The sequence below is a fragment of the Ammospiza caudacuta genome, chromosome 1 (genome assembly GCF_027887145.1).
Source record: "Ammospiza caudacuta isolate bAmmCau1 chromosome 1, bAmmCau1.pri, whole genome shotgun sequence".
In the NCBI taxonomy this organism is placed as follows: domain Eukaryota; kingdom Metazoa; phylum Chordata; class Aves; order Passeriformes; family Passerellidae; genus Ammospiza; species Ammospiza caudacuta.
The window spans coordinates 19,662,183-19,679,240 of NC_080593.1; the positions used below are offsets into that span (position 1 = coordinate 19,662,183).

Genomic DNA, 17,058 nt, shown 5'->3' on the forward strand with positions numbered 1-17,058 from the left:
ATGAGCTTTCAGTGCCAAGGCTGACAATGATCCTCTTTGTTGGTGTTCTAGATCATAAGAAATAAAATGTTTTATCTTCGAGGTGATTTGTATTTGCTTTCTTTTGTGATTTTCCTGTTCCTCTTTGTGAACTGGGTCTTCCAACTGTAGGAAAGCAGTTTACAGCAGTGAATGAACTACCTTTTTTCTTCTTTCTCTGTTTTAATCTTTCATCCTTCTGTGCAGTTTAGATGATAAAGGCAAATTATTACTGAGTGAAGATACAGCTGGAAGCAGCCCAAATAGATAAAACATACAATGACCCCTAATAATCTCATGATATTTGGATTTTGTCTCAAGTATTTTTCTGCCTTAAGGGACAAAAAATAACAACTAGCTCTGCAGATAAGATCGTCGCTGCTTTTAGCTCACTAGCTCATTTGGCAGATGATTTATAAAAGGATATTTACTTCACAGTCATCTCTTTCATAGAAAAATTCCTGTCTCCAACATATTTTACCAATCCTTCCTTGGTAGAGGAGAGTCCAGTCCACAATATAAATCTTTCTAACTGATATGATGCAGAAGAATTTTCAAGTTCTTACACATAACCTGTCTCTGTTATCACATGGTAAAACAAAATTCTAGATTGTTAAAGGTTTTCTGAATATTTAAAATATTAGTTGCAGACATTGACGCTTCTCTAGAATATTTGGCAGTAGTATTCACCCCAGGCTATGGAGGACTTCAAGGAAGTCAGAGGAATTAATCAAGAATGATGTTTTTATTGTTCAGGGTTTGTTGATAGGAAAACTTTTAAATAAATCCTGATATAAGAAAGGCAGAAATGCTAAATGATAAAGATTAATTTTTATTAACTCCAGGATCAGACTTGTTTTTTACATTAATGGCCTGGAAATACTGGAGTGGCAACAGCTGTGACACCAAATACTGAAAATCCAGTAAAACTTCTTTGGGAGTTTTGCAGCATGAACTGGTGCTCCATGGTTATTTAAATTGTAACCATTCTTGGAACTTGTGGAGCAGTTATTTACTATCTCTTTCAGTAACTTCAAATGATTGATTCTACTGATGTGCTTTGTGTTTATCCTTTACTGAAACAATTGAAATAGAATTTTATAAACAGCATGTGTATCTTTTAGGAAGTGACTTTTGGTTTTAGATAGTCCTCAGCTTTCTGGCTTGAATCTAGGAGTCAAAAATTGCATGACTTGGATTGTAGCTCTGGTTTGTTATGGTTATTTTTCCATGAATATCTCAATTTTCTAGTTTGTTAACTTAAAAATAATAGTAATGTCTGTTCACTTCTCACAGTATTTTAAGATCTGAAGACTAAGAAACCAAATCAAATCCTGCATGTACCTTCAATAACATTGAAATGAATGAAATTACTCAAGCATAAAGTTACATTTGTAAAACTTTATACATTATTATATAAATTCTAATATTTTTTCCAAATTTAAATATGCCAAATACTTAAAAAGACTGAGATCAGTTTAAAGAATGAGAATATATTATCTGGGTTACAGCTGAAAACAATGTTATCATAGTTATTGACAATTAGTCTTATTTATGAAAAATTAAAGTATTTGCTTTCTTAGCAAGATTTATAGTCAGACCAATTTGGAACTTGGAAAATTGCCCAGCCCTTTTATGAGAACTAGCATTTGCATTGCTAACAGTCTCATAATTATCTTTTCTTTTGGGGAAATGAAGGTGTTTTATAAGAAGGAAGTAGGAGCTGGCACAGCTGTAAAAGATACTCCAGAGATTGAAAGAGTAAAGAAAAATCAACAGAATATTAGTTCGGTAAGTGCTATTATCATAAATTATTCTTATGTGAGTAAAAGGTGGAGGAATTTTTTTTTTGTCATTTTGTTTACTAAAATGTTCTTCGTTTTCGTATCACACATCTCATTCAAACAGTTGTCCACTGGATTTTGTATATAGAGCTCTACTTTAGCACAGCTAGAACTCCCCTCTACTGTACTACTTCTGTGTCCAAAGGTAGAGATTCAAATTGAAAAATTAAGAAAAAAAAGAAAATATTTTAACTAAACGTTTGAGGAAAGTGTTTTGTTCAAGGTTTGTTGATAAGAAAACTTCTCACTCGCAGGAGTGAGAAATATGAGACGCATTTCCCATATGACAGACTGAACAGCAGCAGTATTTACAGGTTAGAAAAATACCATGTGACAAAAAAGAAAGTCTGTCATGTTCTGTTAGAGACTTATGTATTGCATAAGACTTGACACAGTTTGTACTTCAAGATGAGAAAAACTATGTCCAGATTTCACCTGTGCGAAAAGGTGGAGAGTTGGGTCTTTACGTGCTGGGCACAAGCTGATCTGTGTATCTGATGAAATTAGTTCTGAATTGATTTTGTTTATCTAAGGATGCCCAATGTCTTTGGCACTTTAATAGGCAGATTAAAATAAAATATCAAAATGAATGTTTTCTTCAAATAATACATCATCTTCTGCTAAATATGCGGCAAAACTTGGAAAAAACCTGGAAAGTGACTGCCAAGCAGAAAACCCTTGTAAATGTGTTGTTCATTTCCTTTTTATATTTGGTGGGGACTCCTCTGGGGTAGTTTTTATGTTTGTGACATGATTTTTATAATTATTAGATTTTTTTATTTAAAGTAAAGTCCAAAAATAATGTAGAGACATGACACTATGTTGTGTTTAAGTATTAGTTAAAATACGAATTAGGGTCTCTGGACACTTATTCTCATAGAATTTCATTGTTTATTACGTAGTGTTAAACACCTAATTTCCCACCAAAGTAAGGTCAGTAGACAATTTCCAAAAAATTTTGAAAAGCTCTTATTTTCCTTAAATTTTTTTCCTACTATATCCATCGCTATTCATCTTGTCATTTTGAGTCACAGTGCAAGCTATCATGTGTCCTAAATCCTGAAATAGTTGGATATTGAACAATTGAAACCTGCTGGTTGGGAAGCTGTTGATTTTCTTGATTTGAGGGTGAGGGTTTTTTTTTTTTGTTCCTTTGTTTAGTTTTTTTTGTTGTTATTTTGCTTAAAATTTCCAATTACCACAGACATTTATTTCACACAGAAAGGAGAAGTCTTACTCTAATGCTTTCTCACAATACATTTCAAAGTGAAATAGAAAAATAGTGTACACTGTTCTTGCTGTTTTAGAAATCCTAAATAGTGGTGAAGAGGGAAAAATGAAAGGTTGATCAGTATGCTAGTAAACACATTTGAGGAAAAACCTACCAAGGGAAGTACAAAATGCATTAGTGGTGTCGTAGTACAATGTAAATAGCATGGCCTTTACCTTGCTAGTCTTTGTGTAGAGTTAATGTTTTACAAAAGGTATTTTATTACATGAGTGTACTTGAAATTACTTTAGTCTTGTATAATATTTATTAGAGGTGTAGCATGCCAAATTTAAAGGCAATGTACAAGAATGTTTCAAATTACATGTCAGTGAGAGGGAAATTATATTGTGCAGTAAAAGGGAAATTGTATTGTGTAATTTACAGGAGTCCCAAAGGAAGGGTAAATTACACCAATTCTGAATCCATTAGATTTAAATGTTTTACACATATTTTTGAATTTAGCCGGGAGAAATTGGGACAGCCTTAAAACTATTTTCTGGGCTAAACAAAACTAGTATGTGGAATGTGAAGCAAATTTGCACTGAAAGAAACACCAGGGCACCAAAACAACACTTACAGTACAACCAACCACACAAAAAAGTCCATTGAATCATGTTCTGAAAGTGATCAGAATCTTCCAGGCTACATATGTAGGAGGAAAACATAAAAATGGTGTTTTCAAAGCCTAAAATACCAAGGTGGTGACAGCCAAGGAGGTTGAGCTTATCTCACCTGTTGTGATGATTGGTTTGGAAGAAACCAAGATCTCTCAGAACTTTCAAAGCAAGCCACAGACCCATGGGCTGTAGCTGAATTCAGAGGAGAAGCTACAAATAACTGAAGACTTTTTAAAAACTTGTTTATATTGTGGGGCAGGCAGGGTTGGACACAGCACTGTGAAGAAGAAGTGTTTTGGGAGAATCTATTTGTGTTTTTGTTAGTGTGAAATCTGTGAGGAAACCCCTGTGGTATGTCAGTCAATACCACAAAGCTGGAGTCTTATTAAAATTCAAGTAACAGACATTTTGCAGCATTTTAAGGATGAGTACCACTGCCAATTCTTAAACTTACCTAATAGTCTCTATTAAAAGACCCTTTTTCTAGTGCTATAGTGTTTTTGCCAGTCCTAAACTGTCTGGACTGTGATTTTCCATTCCTGGTCTGTACTTTGGGCTGGTTTGGTTTTATTTGTTTATAAATTTCAGTCAAAGCAGCTTCCAAGTATGAGCTTAGAGGAAAACAAGTTGTTTTGTCTGTGCTATGAAACTGGGCATTCTCCAGAAGTAACATGTCTTGAGAAGAGAGTTGAAAATTAGATGTTAGGAAAAAACCAGTAAATATCTGACAGCACCTGCAAAGGCTTCAGCAGTCCAGACAAGTACATCCTCACCTGTGTGTCTCATGTGTTTTTAAAGAAATTCAATGAGACTTGGAAGCCATCCACCCTTTTAGGAACACATAAAAGGCTTGGTTTCTGAAATGGACTAGTAGACTCCATAGCAAGTAAATAGAAGTAATTTTCAAAGTGTTGTTGATCTCCAAGTAGTCTATGCAGCACCCCAGTTAAGGTGAAAATAGCCACAATCCCATGTGATGTATATTCCCACTCTAAGAGTTTTAGTACACTAGAATTGTTTTAAGCATCTCTGCTGCATTGCATCAAACAAGATACATCAGAGACCCTAGCAGACTGTTTTAGAAATTAAGTACAACTGTTGCTTTTCAGGCCAATGGTGTCAGTAGATGTGGTCTAGTAGTGCGATAAGTGTAAGGGTATAAAGTGATAGATGGGTGTTAGTGCCTATCTCTCTCTTCTTTAAATTGGTAATATTTTTATAATATCTATTGTGCAGATTAAATACAAGGAGGAAATTTGGCGTGCAACAACTATTTCTGATCCACCTGAACTAAGGAGAGTTAAGGAAAACCAGAAGAATATCAGTAATGTGTGCCCCGTTTTCATTTCTTGCGCAATTCTCTCTGCTGTATTAAATGTGCTTGTGTCTTGGTGAATATGTCTGTGGTGTTTCTGCTACTTTCTGTTTGTCCAAAAAGACCAATTTAATCAATTAATGGTAATAATTTATTGTCATAATTATAATAATGATGATAAATCCTCAGTCTTGCACTTCGATTCATAAGAATGAGAGTGAAGTATTCCTGTTGAAATAACAATTGTCTGTGTTTGAAATAGAACTGCCAGAGGGTGAGTACTAAGTATTGTGTGGGAAGATGGGATTGATTATTAAGGAATGGTACTTTCCATCCAAATGCAGTGTGCTCTGTAGTGATGTCTAGCACACTTACGTATTTCTGTTACTTGGAAATCTCTGTTCTAATATCTTCTGACATGTTTGCTAGGTTCAGTACAAAGAACAGCTCTGCAAAGCTACACCCATGAGTGTCACCCCTGAGATGGAAAGAGTCAAGAGGAATCAAGAGAATGTCAGCATGGGAAGTTCTCTGTCCTGACAAATATGTATTTACAGTGGACCTTTCTTAAATTCAGTTTTCAAATGCTCTGCTTGCCTTTACTGCATTATATGTGGCTTAACCCCATTCCAAATATGAGTTATTTCTCTGTAGAGCCAATAACCAGTCTGGTAAATGCCAGGTATTGTGTGCATACGTGGGTATATATCCACAGAAATGCATTAATAAGCAGCTTATACATTAAAAAAATTCAAGGTTATCTTTCAAAAATCAAGATTTATAAATTGTAATAAACTTCAGATGAATTTGAGTTTTTCTGTTGTTTCCTGCATGACCTTTGAAGTCATGCATTTTTATATAAAACAAGGATATGTTGCTATACCTGAAATAGTATGAATATATATTTTATTCTATTAAATAATAGATTCACTACAGAGAGCAGCCTGGCAAAGCTACTGCTGTGAGTGTCACTCCTGAAATGGAGAGAGTCAAGAAGAATCAAGACAATATCAGCTCGGCAAGTTGTTTGAATCTTTTTGTCATTCAGATTTTTCAGTTGCTGTAGAAATATAAACATGGATATGCTCTTCCTTTTACATTTGCTATGTCAAAGAAAGCCAACTACATCATTCACTGATGAGATATTGGTTTTATTCTTTGAGGACATGGACTGCATATATGTGCAACAAACATATTCAGGGTTGTCTGGTTATTTTTGCAAAAAAAGTAAGTGGTTGTGTTGGTGTCAATATTTTTCAAGGAGAGAGTCACCAGAGGTCAGTAATTCTTTGCAGTAAAGAAAAAAAAGGAAATGAGAGTTTAACCTCAGTGCAAATGTCTTTTTTTTTTTTGTGATTCAAAACATGGAAGTGTCCATTCCATTCTGTGACATACCACATCTGTTAGAGCTGAGTAGTTCTAAATAGGTCCCATGGCTAAATACTAGAGTAAGATAAAAACTATTTCTTGGCTTTTATGGCAATAAAATGTAATTGCTACTAAAGCAGTGTAATAAGCATGAGACAATTCTATTAAGGAACAAGGAAGAAGTGCAAAAAGCCCGATGGAATAAAGGATAAGACCAGTTATGTTGCAGTCTGTCCTCGACACTGAAACAAAATCCATGGCAAAGTCACTGCAGATGGTAAATAGAAGAGGTTTCATGCAGAATCACTGTGGCAGAAGAGAATTACAAGTAATGAACACTTGAGAACTGAGTGTAGGAGTGAAAAGTAGGTTGAATTTATCAGGGAATACGTCTAAGGACAAAGGAACGGAATCTGACATTGTAACTGCATATATCTTAATCATGTTCTTAAAATGCTCATGAATATTTACCAAAGTCAATTATTTTTGAGGTGTGTAGTTGAAAATAAGAGGAAAATCTCACAACAGTTTTAGTCTTTGAATAATTTTTTTTAATTTGTGAAAATTAAATGTGTTTCTCCAAGTGACTCATTCACTTTGTGTCTCAAGATTTACAGGGATAAAAACTCCTCTGTGTTAATGAGAAAGATAAAAATCAGCCTATGTTGACTGTAATTATTCTGTCCAGAAAATGCCTTATATTCAAAAGCATATGTAGCTGAATATATTTTCTCAGAGAATTTACTGTTTAATTAAGGCTTTGAAGAATATGCAGTACCATATATTTTTGTTTCTCCTGGAACACAGATATGAAGATATATATTTTCATGGATGTGCTTTCTTAGCCAATATATAATCTTAAGGAGGGTTAGACAGTTTCAATACATGATTTTTCTCATCACAAACACATGTTGAAATAGGTTTGCATGACTCATTTAACAAGTAATACTTGGAGTGTGAATATATAGGTAAATCTAGAATATTAACTAACACAGTGCACAGGTCATGGTGCAATGTAGAGCTAAGAGAGGCCATTGGTAGAAGAATTCAACAAGACAGAAAAAACTCTGAGTACTCACTCCCAAACCAATAAGTAGGATCAGCTACTTTCCCTGTTTTATGATTTTGGGTGGATTTTTTTTTTCTTTAACAGGTAATTAACCATTTCTTTAACAGGTAATTAGCCATCTTATCTTTACTAGTCTGTAAAGTGCCACAAAATAAGCTAATCAGGAGAAATGTGGTGTAAGTGATTCAGTACTTACTGATGCACAAAACCCAGAACCCAAACATTTGTTTAGGAAACAAAATATTCAGATTCCTCCCAGACATGTTGCTTTGTGCTGCTAGTGAAGACTAGCTATTGAATGGGAGTTATAAGCCTTCCAAAGGATTAATCCTCTTGTAAGGATTGAATTCCCTGGATTTCTCAGGTAATCCCAGTCTCACAGACTCTGTGTCTGTCTTGGTAATAAGAAGGTAGCTAGCTTATCATCACCACACAAACATGGATTAAGGATGTTCTAAGTCACAGTGGTGTTTCCTTAGTATTTATCTTATTTTTCAGTTGATAAATGAATGATTTACCTTATGTCATTCAAACAGTCACAAATTTCAGCTTTTAAATAAATATGTTATTTTGAGTAAGTGATTGATGGGATAAATGTGCCTTTTGGCCTTACCAGTATACAAGTTCATCTGTATCCTCACTGTGAAATAATTTATTGGCACATGAGTTAAAGAAGAGAACTGTTGAGCATTGTGGTTTGGAAAGGTGCAGTTGCATGGTGTGATTCTCACCATCCTTCCTACTGTAAGCAAAGAAAATTCACCTGTGCTGTTGTTGCTGTTTTGCAGGTCAAGTACAGCAGTGATCAGAGGCAGATGAAAGGTAGACGTAGTGTGCTTCTAGACACACCTGAGCTAAGACATGTCAAAGAAACACAAAACAACATCTCAATGGTAGGGTACTTTCATCCTGTGACTAGAGCCTTCTAAGGAATGGCACTTGTCTTCCACTGGATTTTGCCTTCCATTAATATAGGTAACTAATGAAACCCTCTCCTCAGGTATGGAAGGAATATTTTCTTCTTACACCTGTAGAGGGAGTGTTTGCTAACTGCATAGGAGTGTAATGAACATTTTCGAAATACTAATAAACAGTTTTCTAACAGTTAAATGTCTGTTCTTTTGGGTTTTTTTCCTTCAAAAATGTACACACATCATTTGAGCATCACAATTTCACTGGATTAGGTGACACACTTCACCTTGTGCCTGTGCATGTTCCTGGTTTCTGCGTGACTTTGGTTCTTGGAATGAGTTGTTTTGTGTGCATCAGCTTGTGTGAGAATGTTTGTCAATTTAATGAATTGATGATTAAGTTATTTATAATGTAAATATGCATAATCAGCAGTACTACCTTTATAACTCTTACTAATACTGAGGTTTTGTTCCAACACTTGGTGCTGTAACACTTTCTACTCTAATGTCCTTTTTTCTAATATTTTCTTTTAAAGTAAGCAGTTCAGAATAACTCTTGTTCTTTCTAAAAACCTATTTTTAAAGCCAGTTGACATATGATAAAACAAAAGGGTGAAATATACATTTTGTGTGATACTGTGCAAGTAGTCAAAATTATCAGTGAATGAAAATGCTTGAGTTCTTTAGGACTACCACTGCTGGAATATTTTTACTGGCAGATGTATTTGTCTGCATCAGTAGACAGCTATCCTGTTGTAGAGAAGAAGGGAATGCACCAGATGACCTCCTGAGGGCAGGGCTGTTTTGTGTCCTGTGAGATAGTAGGATGATGCTTTGCTGCTTAAGCTAATGTCCAATTCAGTATCAATGGAAAAGAGAAATTGATAATAAAAACTAGTTAAGGTGATAGAAAATACTTGGCTGGCCATCCAGCCTATCTCATGTGTATAACAATTCTGTTATGGTGCAAAGTCAAAGTATACGAGTGCCTCATAAACCAGATGTATATGTGTTCTTGCACAGAATAACCATTTGCTGTCAATTGCATTTTGACAAAACCTGGGGAAAAACGTAATTCTCCTTGTTTTCCTAGGTAAAATATCATGAAGATTTTGAGAAGACAAAGGGCAGAGGCTTCACCCCCGTGGTAGATGATCCTATAACAGAGCGTGTACGAAAAAACACCCAAATTGTGAGTGATGCAGCATACAAGGGTGTGCATCCACATATTGTTGAAATGGATAGAAGACCTGGAATAATTGTTGGTAAGCTGTTAAATACTGTTGTTATTGAAGGCATGGTGGGGAAGATGAAAGCCCCTGTTTGTGCTCTCCATTTTCTCTCTTTTCTCACCATGAAACTTATGGTTGATCTGCAGGTTCTGTGTCAGCTTCTAGAGAAGTCATAATGGGAATGAATGGGAGATATATTGTTATTTGATCTGTAACTTTAAAAAAATATATGGATAGTTTTTACTATTACTTTAAATTTGAATTTTGACTCTAAAAGGTAGGTCAAAGTTTTACAATTTTACACAAAAGAAAAATTATTTAAACTGATTCTGCAAGTTGTCAATGTTTAAATTTTGCAGGCCAGTTTGAAATTTCCCTGTCAGTCAGTAATTTCTTCAGAACTGCATATATCTATTTACCTTGTGTTTCACAATTTCACACAGCTTTTAAAATATCTCAAGCTGTAATTCATCATTAACTCATTAGATCTCTGGTAAGCCAAATACCAGTGTTGAGAAGTGATGTTCTGAAAGATGGCCCAAGATAAGGATGGGTGTTCAAGGGGTAGAATGCAGATTAGATTTATATGACAAGGTATTGCATAAAGGTATTATGTGGCATAACCATAATGAGCTCTGTTTAAAAATTGAAATGGATATTTGAAATTGCTGAAAACTCAGCAAGTCTGCTACGGCAAAGGAAGCGGTAATATTTTTTTTTCTTCTCATTTTTTTTTCTTCTCATTTCCTTTTTTCTTCTCATTTCCATTTTGTTTTTTGTGTGTCCCATTTCTCTTTTTCTGTGCTTTTCAGACATGATCCCCAGAGGATCTGCATACAAAGAAGCCATACTGAGATAGCACTCTAAAATACTTCATATATGCTGATAACAGGGAGGCTGATTTTAAGTTTGCATCTCAAAACTCAGAGAAATTGCAGGTGAAATGGACTAACTTGTTGGTCACATAGGCCATCCTCCTGCCTACAGTAAGGTTAACTATATTATTCCTGGCAGATGCTTTCTCAGTCAGTTCCTTAAAGTCTCCAAATAAGTCTCCCCCACATAAGAAAGTTTATTTCTTTCCTTTTTTGTTTCCATCCTTTATGTGTCTGTAGCTACAGTGAATGAGACGGGGTTTCCTAAAAGTGTGTCAGAGAGCTCTGCCTGGGGCAGGTGCTGATGATCTTCCATCTCTACTCACTTTCATAGTTGTGGTGCAGCCAAAGAAAAAGAAAAAGGCTTCTGTGAAATTGCACTGTGACATTCAGTTTGCAATTTGCTCTTTAGTGTATGCTGCAAGCCTCCTGCTCTCTGCTGCATTGCATGTGTGCTGTAGCCCTGTGTAAGAGCCATGTGTGCAATCCCATGTTCAGCAGCTGAAGCCTTGCTAGGACCAGCAGATTGGAATGAAGGACATCCCTGAGACAGACTCGTGAGCTGCAAGGACTGAAATATATATAATTATTTATGATCTAAAAATACTCCAGTATCAAAACACAAAGAAATTCTTAATTTCCCATGCCTGCCAAACAGCAAAAATTGTACAACTATGTAAAGGAAAAAGGCCATGGCTACTTCAGCTAGAGCTTTTTTGGAATAAAATTGCAATTATAATATCTACTTATTTAGAAAGAAGCAGTGAGCTCCCTGATCGTGAAATATCCTTGGCAACTCAAAAAAAAATTTGCAAACTGAAAAATGTACTTAGGACTCTCGTGAGTATTATTTGTAGCTGTAAATTGTTCAGCCAGTTAGGAAAATTGTGTCAGAATCCCTCTGGTTGATTTTTAATGTATTATTGGTGAAACTAGAGCTACTCTTTCAAATGCCTGGTTACTAAAATTAATGACACTGTTCTGGCAAGTAGACACTAGTTTTAACCCTACTAAGCCATTCTAAACCCATCAAGATAAATTGATGTTGGTGAGCTTTGGATCTGTTACTAAAGAGAAACCACAATTCTCACATGAATATAAGGATATTTTACCTTGGCAAAAGCTACCATGGAATGAAAACTGATTTGTGTTATATATTGCCAAGATTCTGATTCTATGTATGTTATTTCCGACTATAGAGATGGATAAAATCAATACAAATCAATGACTCTTGCACTGGTGCTGCCATGAAGCCATACCTATATTTTCACTTGCCAAGGCATGATCAAATAGGACAAGTTGGGTGTTCACCAATTCCCCTACCCCTTCTCATGCCTGTCAGTGCTTTATGTAGGTGCATAATTTATCTCTATTAGAAATAACACATTGTTTATCAAAAGACTTTGAGTGAGCTTTAATTTATCTTGGCAGGAAGGACTTAGCACTACGCCTCACCTTATGGGAGTTGTGGTAGATAATCTGCAATGTGAATACATTGAATGTATTCTAAAGCCATGGGATTTATTTTGCTAGCTCTCTCTGTTCTTTCCATTGCATCTAGGCTATTAATCATTTGAAACATGTAATATTTGGGATCCTCACAGTCCTACTTTACCTACAACCCATTACTTAGCTTGGTATCTCTCAAACCAGAAAAGAACAAATCTGGGAGGACAGTTTTTTTCCTGCTTCCAGTATATGGAGTAAATCTTGAAGCCAGAGCTGCCCAAGAAGAAGCTATAGTAAAAATGTGTGATCTGGTAGATTTGTGCTTTGACTGATTATATTTTACATCAAGGTTTTAGTTGAAACTGGTTTGAAGAAATTAAAAGATTTATTAATTTTAGACATATCAGATATCGTAGAATCGTTTAGATTAGTCAAGACCATTAGGACCATCAAATGCAACCATTAACCCAGGACTGTCAAGCCCACCACAAAACCATGTCCTCAAGCATCACACCTTTTAAATATCTCCAGGGATGGTAACTCAGCCACTTCCCTGGGCAACCTGTTCTAGTGCTTGACAACCCTTTCAGTGAGGAACCTTTTCCTAATATCCAATATATAAGCCTCCCCTGGCACACTTGGGACCATTTTCTCACATCCTATCACTTGTTACATGGGAGGAGAGACCTATTCCCACATCACTGCAACCTCTTTCAGTCAGTTGTAGAAAATGACAAGGTCACCCTGAGCCTCCTTTTCTCCAGGCTAAACACCCCCAGCTACCTCTGCCTCTCCTCATCAGATTTGTGCTCCAGACCCTTCCCCAGCTCCATTGCCCTTCCCTGGACTCTCCCCACCATGTCAATGCCCTTCCTGAATTGAGGCACACAAAACTGAACCCAGGATTTGAGGTGTGGCCTTGCCAGTGCTGAGAACAGGGGGATGATCTCTGCCCTGGCCCTGCTGGCCGCTCTGGTGCTGATCCAGGCCAGGATGCCATTGGCCTCTTGGCCACCTGGGCACACACTGGCACAGGGAATTACTTGTTAAGTTCAAGAGTGGACGTAATTATATCCTATGGTAGATGTGTACAATGCAGATTTCTACAGCTGAATTTGTCATCTTAGTTCATTTTTTTGATATTAATTAAGAAAGATAGATACTTTTGAGTTTACATGAATTAAGCAATCAGTAGAAATTTATTTTGGATGAGCTATGGCCCTGATTCTTCTTATGCTGACATGACCTCTGCTATAAGCAAAGGAGACTGTAGTGTCTCTGTCAGCTCTGGACTGCCAGCTGTCAGCAATAGGGATGTGCACTGCAGCATCTCCACACACAAGGGTGCTGCTGGTGAACTGGGGAAATAATCTTATAGCTTTGATGATTTTGGTTCTGCTACTGGAAGAGAGCTCTAATATGTGATAATTAACTGATTCCCATTTATTTAGACTTAAGGACACACTATGGTCATGTTTAGAAAATGTAAAAAAATTGGGAGCAAAAGTCTCCTTAAAGTAATGTCAGTGCTTAAAATTAATGCACTAAGTTCTTTTAAGCAGGAAATTGGGCTTTCTGAGCTCTTCAGGTGAATAGCTAGGTATTTTGGTTAATTTCTAGATGAAGGAAATTGATTATTGATTGTTAAATCTCATTCCTTTCATGCTTTTACTTCCTTTGTTGTTTGTCTGTCTTATACTTTCTGTGCTTTGGAAAAAGATCTTAAAGTTTGGCGCACAGATCCTGGCTCCATCTTCGACATTGATCCTCTGGAGGACAATATTCAGTCTAGGAGTCTGCATATGCTTTCTGGTATTGCTTATATCCTGACTTTTCCCCAGTTCAGCTTTTCACGTTTGTGAAACTAAGTTGATACTGTAAATTTTCAGGTCAATATGCCAGCCACATGTTTTATAAGCATACTTGTATATATAGTTATAACTGTTGTAGTTTAAAAGCAGTATTTTATAGGAACTTCAGCTGTAATCATATGTGCAGAAAAGAAATAGTGAAATAAATCTTCTCTTAACAAGTTATTCATGCCACTTACAAGTAGCCATTTAAAAAGAATTGACCTACTTTGTTTGCTATAAGTAGAATTTTCAAATAGTTGGACCTTATAAAATTTCAGAGTTCTAGAAAGTGACCTATTTACAAAATTGATTTATTTTCCATGCACATTTTGCCTATATGGCACATGACATTATGCTTTGTTCTATTTTTTGAAGTCCAAGATGTTAATAATTTTAGGATACATGGAAAAGGAGAGAAAGTAATGTAATAACAGGGAGTGAGTTTTGGTTTTACAATTTCATTGATTTTTTTCCTGCATAGGAGTGTTCATTTTGAACGTGTAATTTTTCACATGCATTTCCTTTGCTACTTTGGTTCTTTAAATATTCTTTGGAACAACGTAGAGCTGTATTTCCACATGCACTTGAATGCATGCTGGGATAAAGGAATAATTTGATTTTCCACTGAAAAATTTTGTATTCTTTATCCCTTCCCTTTCTGGTATCTCAATACCACCTTCCATTTCTGTTATTCTTTTACAGCAAGGAACAAGCTTAGTTGCATTAGATTTTGAAGCAAGCTTTGGAACTAATGATGCTCAAAATGGAAACAAAATTGCAAAGAATTTACTTTTCTCTAATTTTAATGCCATCAGGGTATAAATAGCAATGTTAGCACTGGTGGGGTTTATCTTGTTGCTTGTCTTTGAACTTCCATCATCTATTTGCTGTGATATTCTTTATTTCTTTCTACCTTTGTAGAAAGAGCAAGCCGTTACAGTAAGCAGTATTTACATTCTACCAGTCTGGGAGATTATAAGTCAGATGGCTCTGACACGAACCCTACCTTTTCTTACTGCAGTGAGGTAACAAGGCCATCTGATGAAGGAGGTACCCTCTATTCCCACCTTTTTTCACTAACAGCACCGTTGCAGTGTGTTGAGACTTCACAGGCCTGCATGAACTCCTTATCCTTGTGTAGTCACAAGTAGAAGTTTTGTAAACTATTGCCTGATTGACAGAGAAAGCAAAGCAAGACTGCACAGTTTCTGTGTGCCATATCATTATATTGTGAATTCTCTTTCACAGTTTTGCTGTTGGCTCCAAAGCCCTGTTAACTCCTGTTTACAGTGCTTTAAAGAGTGTTGTGTTTTTGCAAAATGTACATGAATCTGTTTGTGTTTTTTCTCTTGAATGACACAATGTAACTGAATGAAATACACCTTTAACCTGAAAAAAACACATTTACCTTGGGCTTTTCAGTGGGTAAATCAAGTATATCATAGTATTTTAGTGACTAAAGTACTTTTTACTGTATTTAACTATTTGTTGCTCTCTGTTTTTATCTTTAAAAAAATCCAAGGAATTTTATTGTGTTCTCTCTTTCTCACATAACTAAATTTTCTCATGCTCACCGTGGCTTGAGAACCAGGGCTAACATACAGCTGGGAAGTTTATGTAGTCTCTTATGGTTTAACAAGGATTAATATTAGAATACTTTGACAAACCTGCATTCTCAGGTACAAACCCACATTGCGTACTTGTTTGATGCTGTTGATTAGAAGAAAATTTAGGAAAATTATGCATAGGGTCTAGTCATCCTAGTGGTGTTACAGTATGTACTAGACTTGACTGATGAAGTGAAAATATTCTGAATCATTGCATTCTAAGTAGATGTTTTTTCAAAAGTAATGATTTCTGCTTCTCAGTTGTGAAAAAATGATACTTTGGAAAGGTTATTCAAAGGGTTGCCTTTTTTTTTTTTTTTTCTTGTAAGAAACCAATTAGTTGCTTACACAACATTAAATTACCCAGGCTTTTGGAAGATTTTAAGGCATCTTAATTGTAGGCTGCACCTGTTTATGTTCTCCCATTCACTGGAGTAATATATTACTGTGTTGGTTGGTACTTATGGAGTCTACCTTTTTATGAGTGCTGTGTAAATACATACAAGCAGCTCTGATTAAGAATGGGTGAGGGAGAAGGTGTTCAGACTGCTGTGCTAACTCTGAACAAAGAAAGAAATACACATCTTTGACAGAAATGTACTGCCTTTTATCATATCTGACTATCATGTTTGGTATTTTAACTATATTCTCAACTCTTTTAATAGATGATAACAACAATACAGATTTATGTTGTTTTTTCTCTCCCTGTGATTGTGCAAAGTGGCTTTCACAGTCCAGTGCACATTGTTTGTCTATAGCTGTTCTGATCTTTTCTTTGGAAGTATTCCAAACCATTTCAACATTGCTTTGTCAGCTTGATTCGATTTGATTTTCAACAGATATTTTTTACTACTTGAGAATGGGAGATGGGCTTTATTTTTGTGGTAGTTCTGGCACTAGTAAGCTTGCTTTTTGTGGCTCTATTTGAATCTATTGTTGTGGTGATGTCTTGAATAGATCATTCCCAAGATCAACATATTTTAGCAAGAGGTTGTTTTTCTGTTTTTAACCCAGCTGGCTAGCCAGCATTTGAGCACCTGTAGACAGCTCCCATTGCAGGGAAGAAATAAGTGCCACAGCTAAGTAACTGAACATAATCCTAATGATTTACAAGAAAAAGCTATTTCTGTGAAAACACTTAGAGAGAGCTAGCAGAAGATAGCATCTTTGGCCAAAAATGCCAATCTTTTAATCCCATTCAAAAGGTCATTTTGCACATAGCCACAAGACAAGTTTGCCCATTACCCTTATACAATGTCTCTTATACCATAAATACCAAATCTATTTTGGTGAGATTCCATGGCTGTTCCTGGTGGAGTCTGTACTCTTAGATCAGCAGAGTTTCTCATTAGCCATTGTTTTATCTGATGGCATGCCAACATGAAAGACAGTTGGAGACGTGTAACCAATTTTACAATCTCTGAGTGTCTCTGGCCTTGTCTCATCATATTTCACATATTCCTACATTGTTCAATTACTACTTTAGTTTAGATATCTTTACTGATATTTGACACATAATTCAAATCTTCGCCTGCCACAGCTGATGGAATTGTTCCTTAACTATCTCCCCCCAACCCTTAGCTGGACCTCTGACTTAATACCAGATGTTAAAGGCTTATTAAGATCTAAA

The 17,058-nt window shown here is 35.8% G+C and overlaps 1 protein-coding gene across 4 annotated transcripts in view; it reads left to right on the forward strand.

The window, feature by feature from the left end:
• NEBL (nebulette) overlaps nucleotides 1–17,058 on the forward strand; it is a 245,783-nt gene that overhangs the window by 202,818 nt on the left and 25,907 nt on the right. The window contains exons 16-23 of one of the 4 annotated variants that reach the window (XM_058812252.1): nucleotides 1,717–1,809; nucleotides 4,986–5,078; nucleotides 5,494–5,585; nucleotides 5,989–6,082; nucleotides 8,290–8,394; nucleotides 9,506–9,677; nucleotides 13,688–13,780; nucleotides 14,743–14,871. In XM_058812252.1, coding sequence (XP_058668235.1) covers nucleotides 1,717–1,809; nucleotides 4,986–5,078; nucleotides 5,494–5,585; nucleotides 5,989–6,082; nucleotides 8,290–8,394; nucleotides 9,506–9,677; nucleotides 13,688–13,780; nucleotides 14,743–14,871 — 871 coding nt within the window. The remainder of the gene's footprint in view (nucleotides 1–1,716; nucleotides 1,810–4,985; nucleotides 5,079–5,493; nucleotides 5,586–5,988; nucleotides 6,083–8,289; nucleotides 8,395–9,505; nucleotides 9,678–13,687; nucleotides 13,781–14,742; nucleotides 14,872–17,058) is intronic. The other 3 variants (XM_058812967.1, XM_058813767.1, XM_058814537.1) reach the window with 3 other exon arrangements.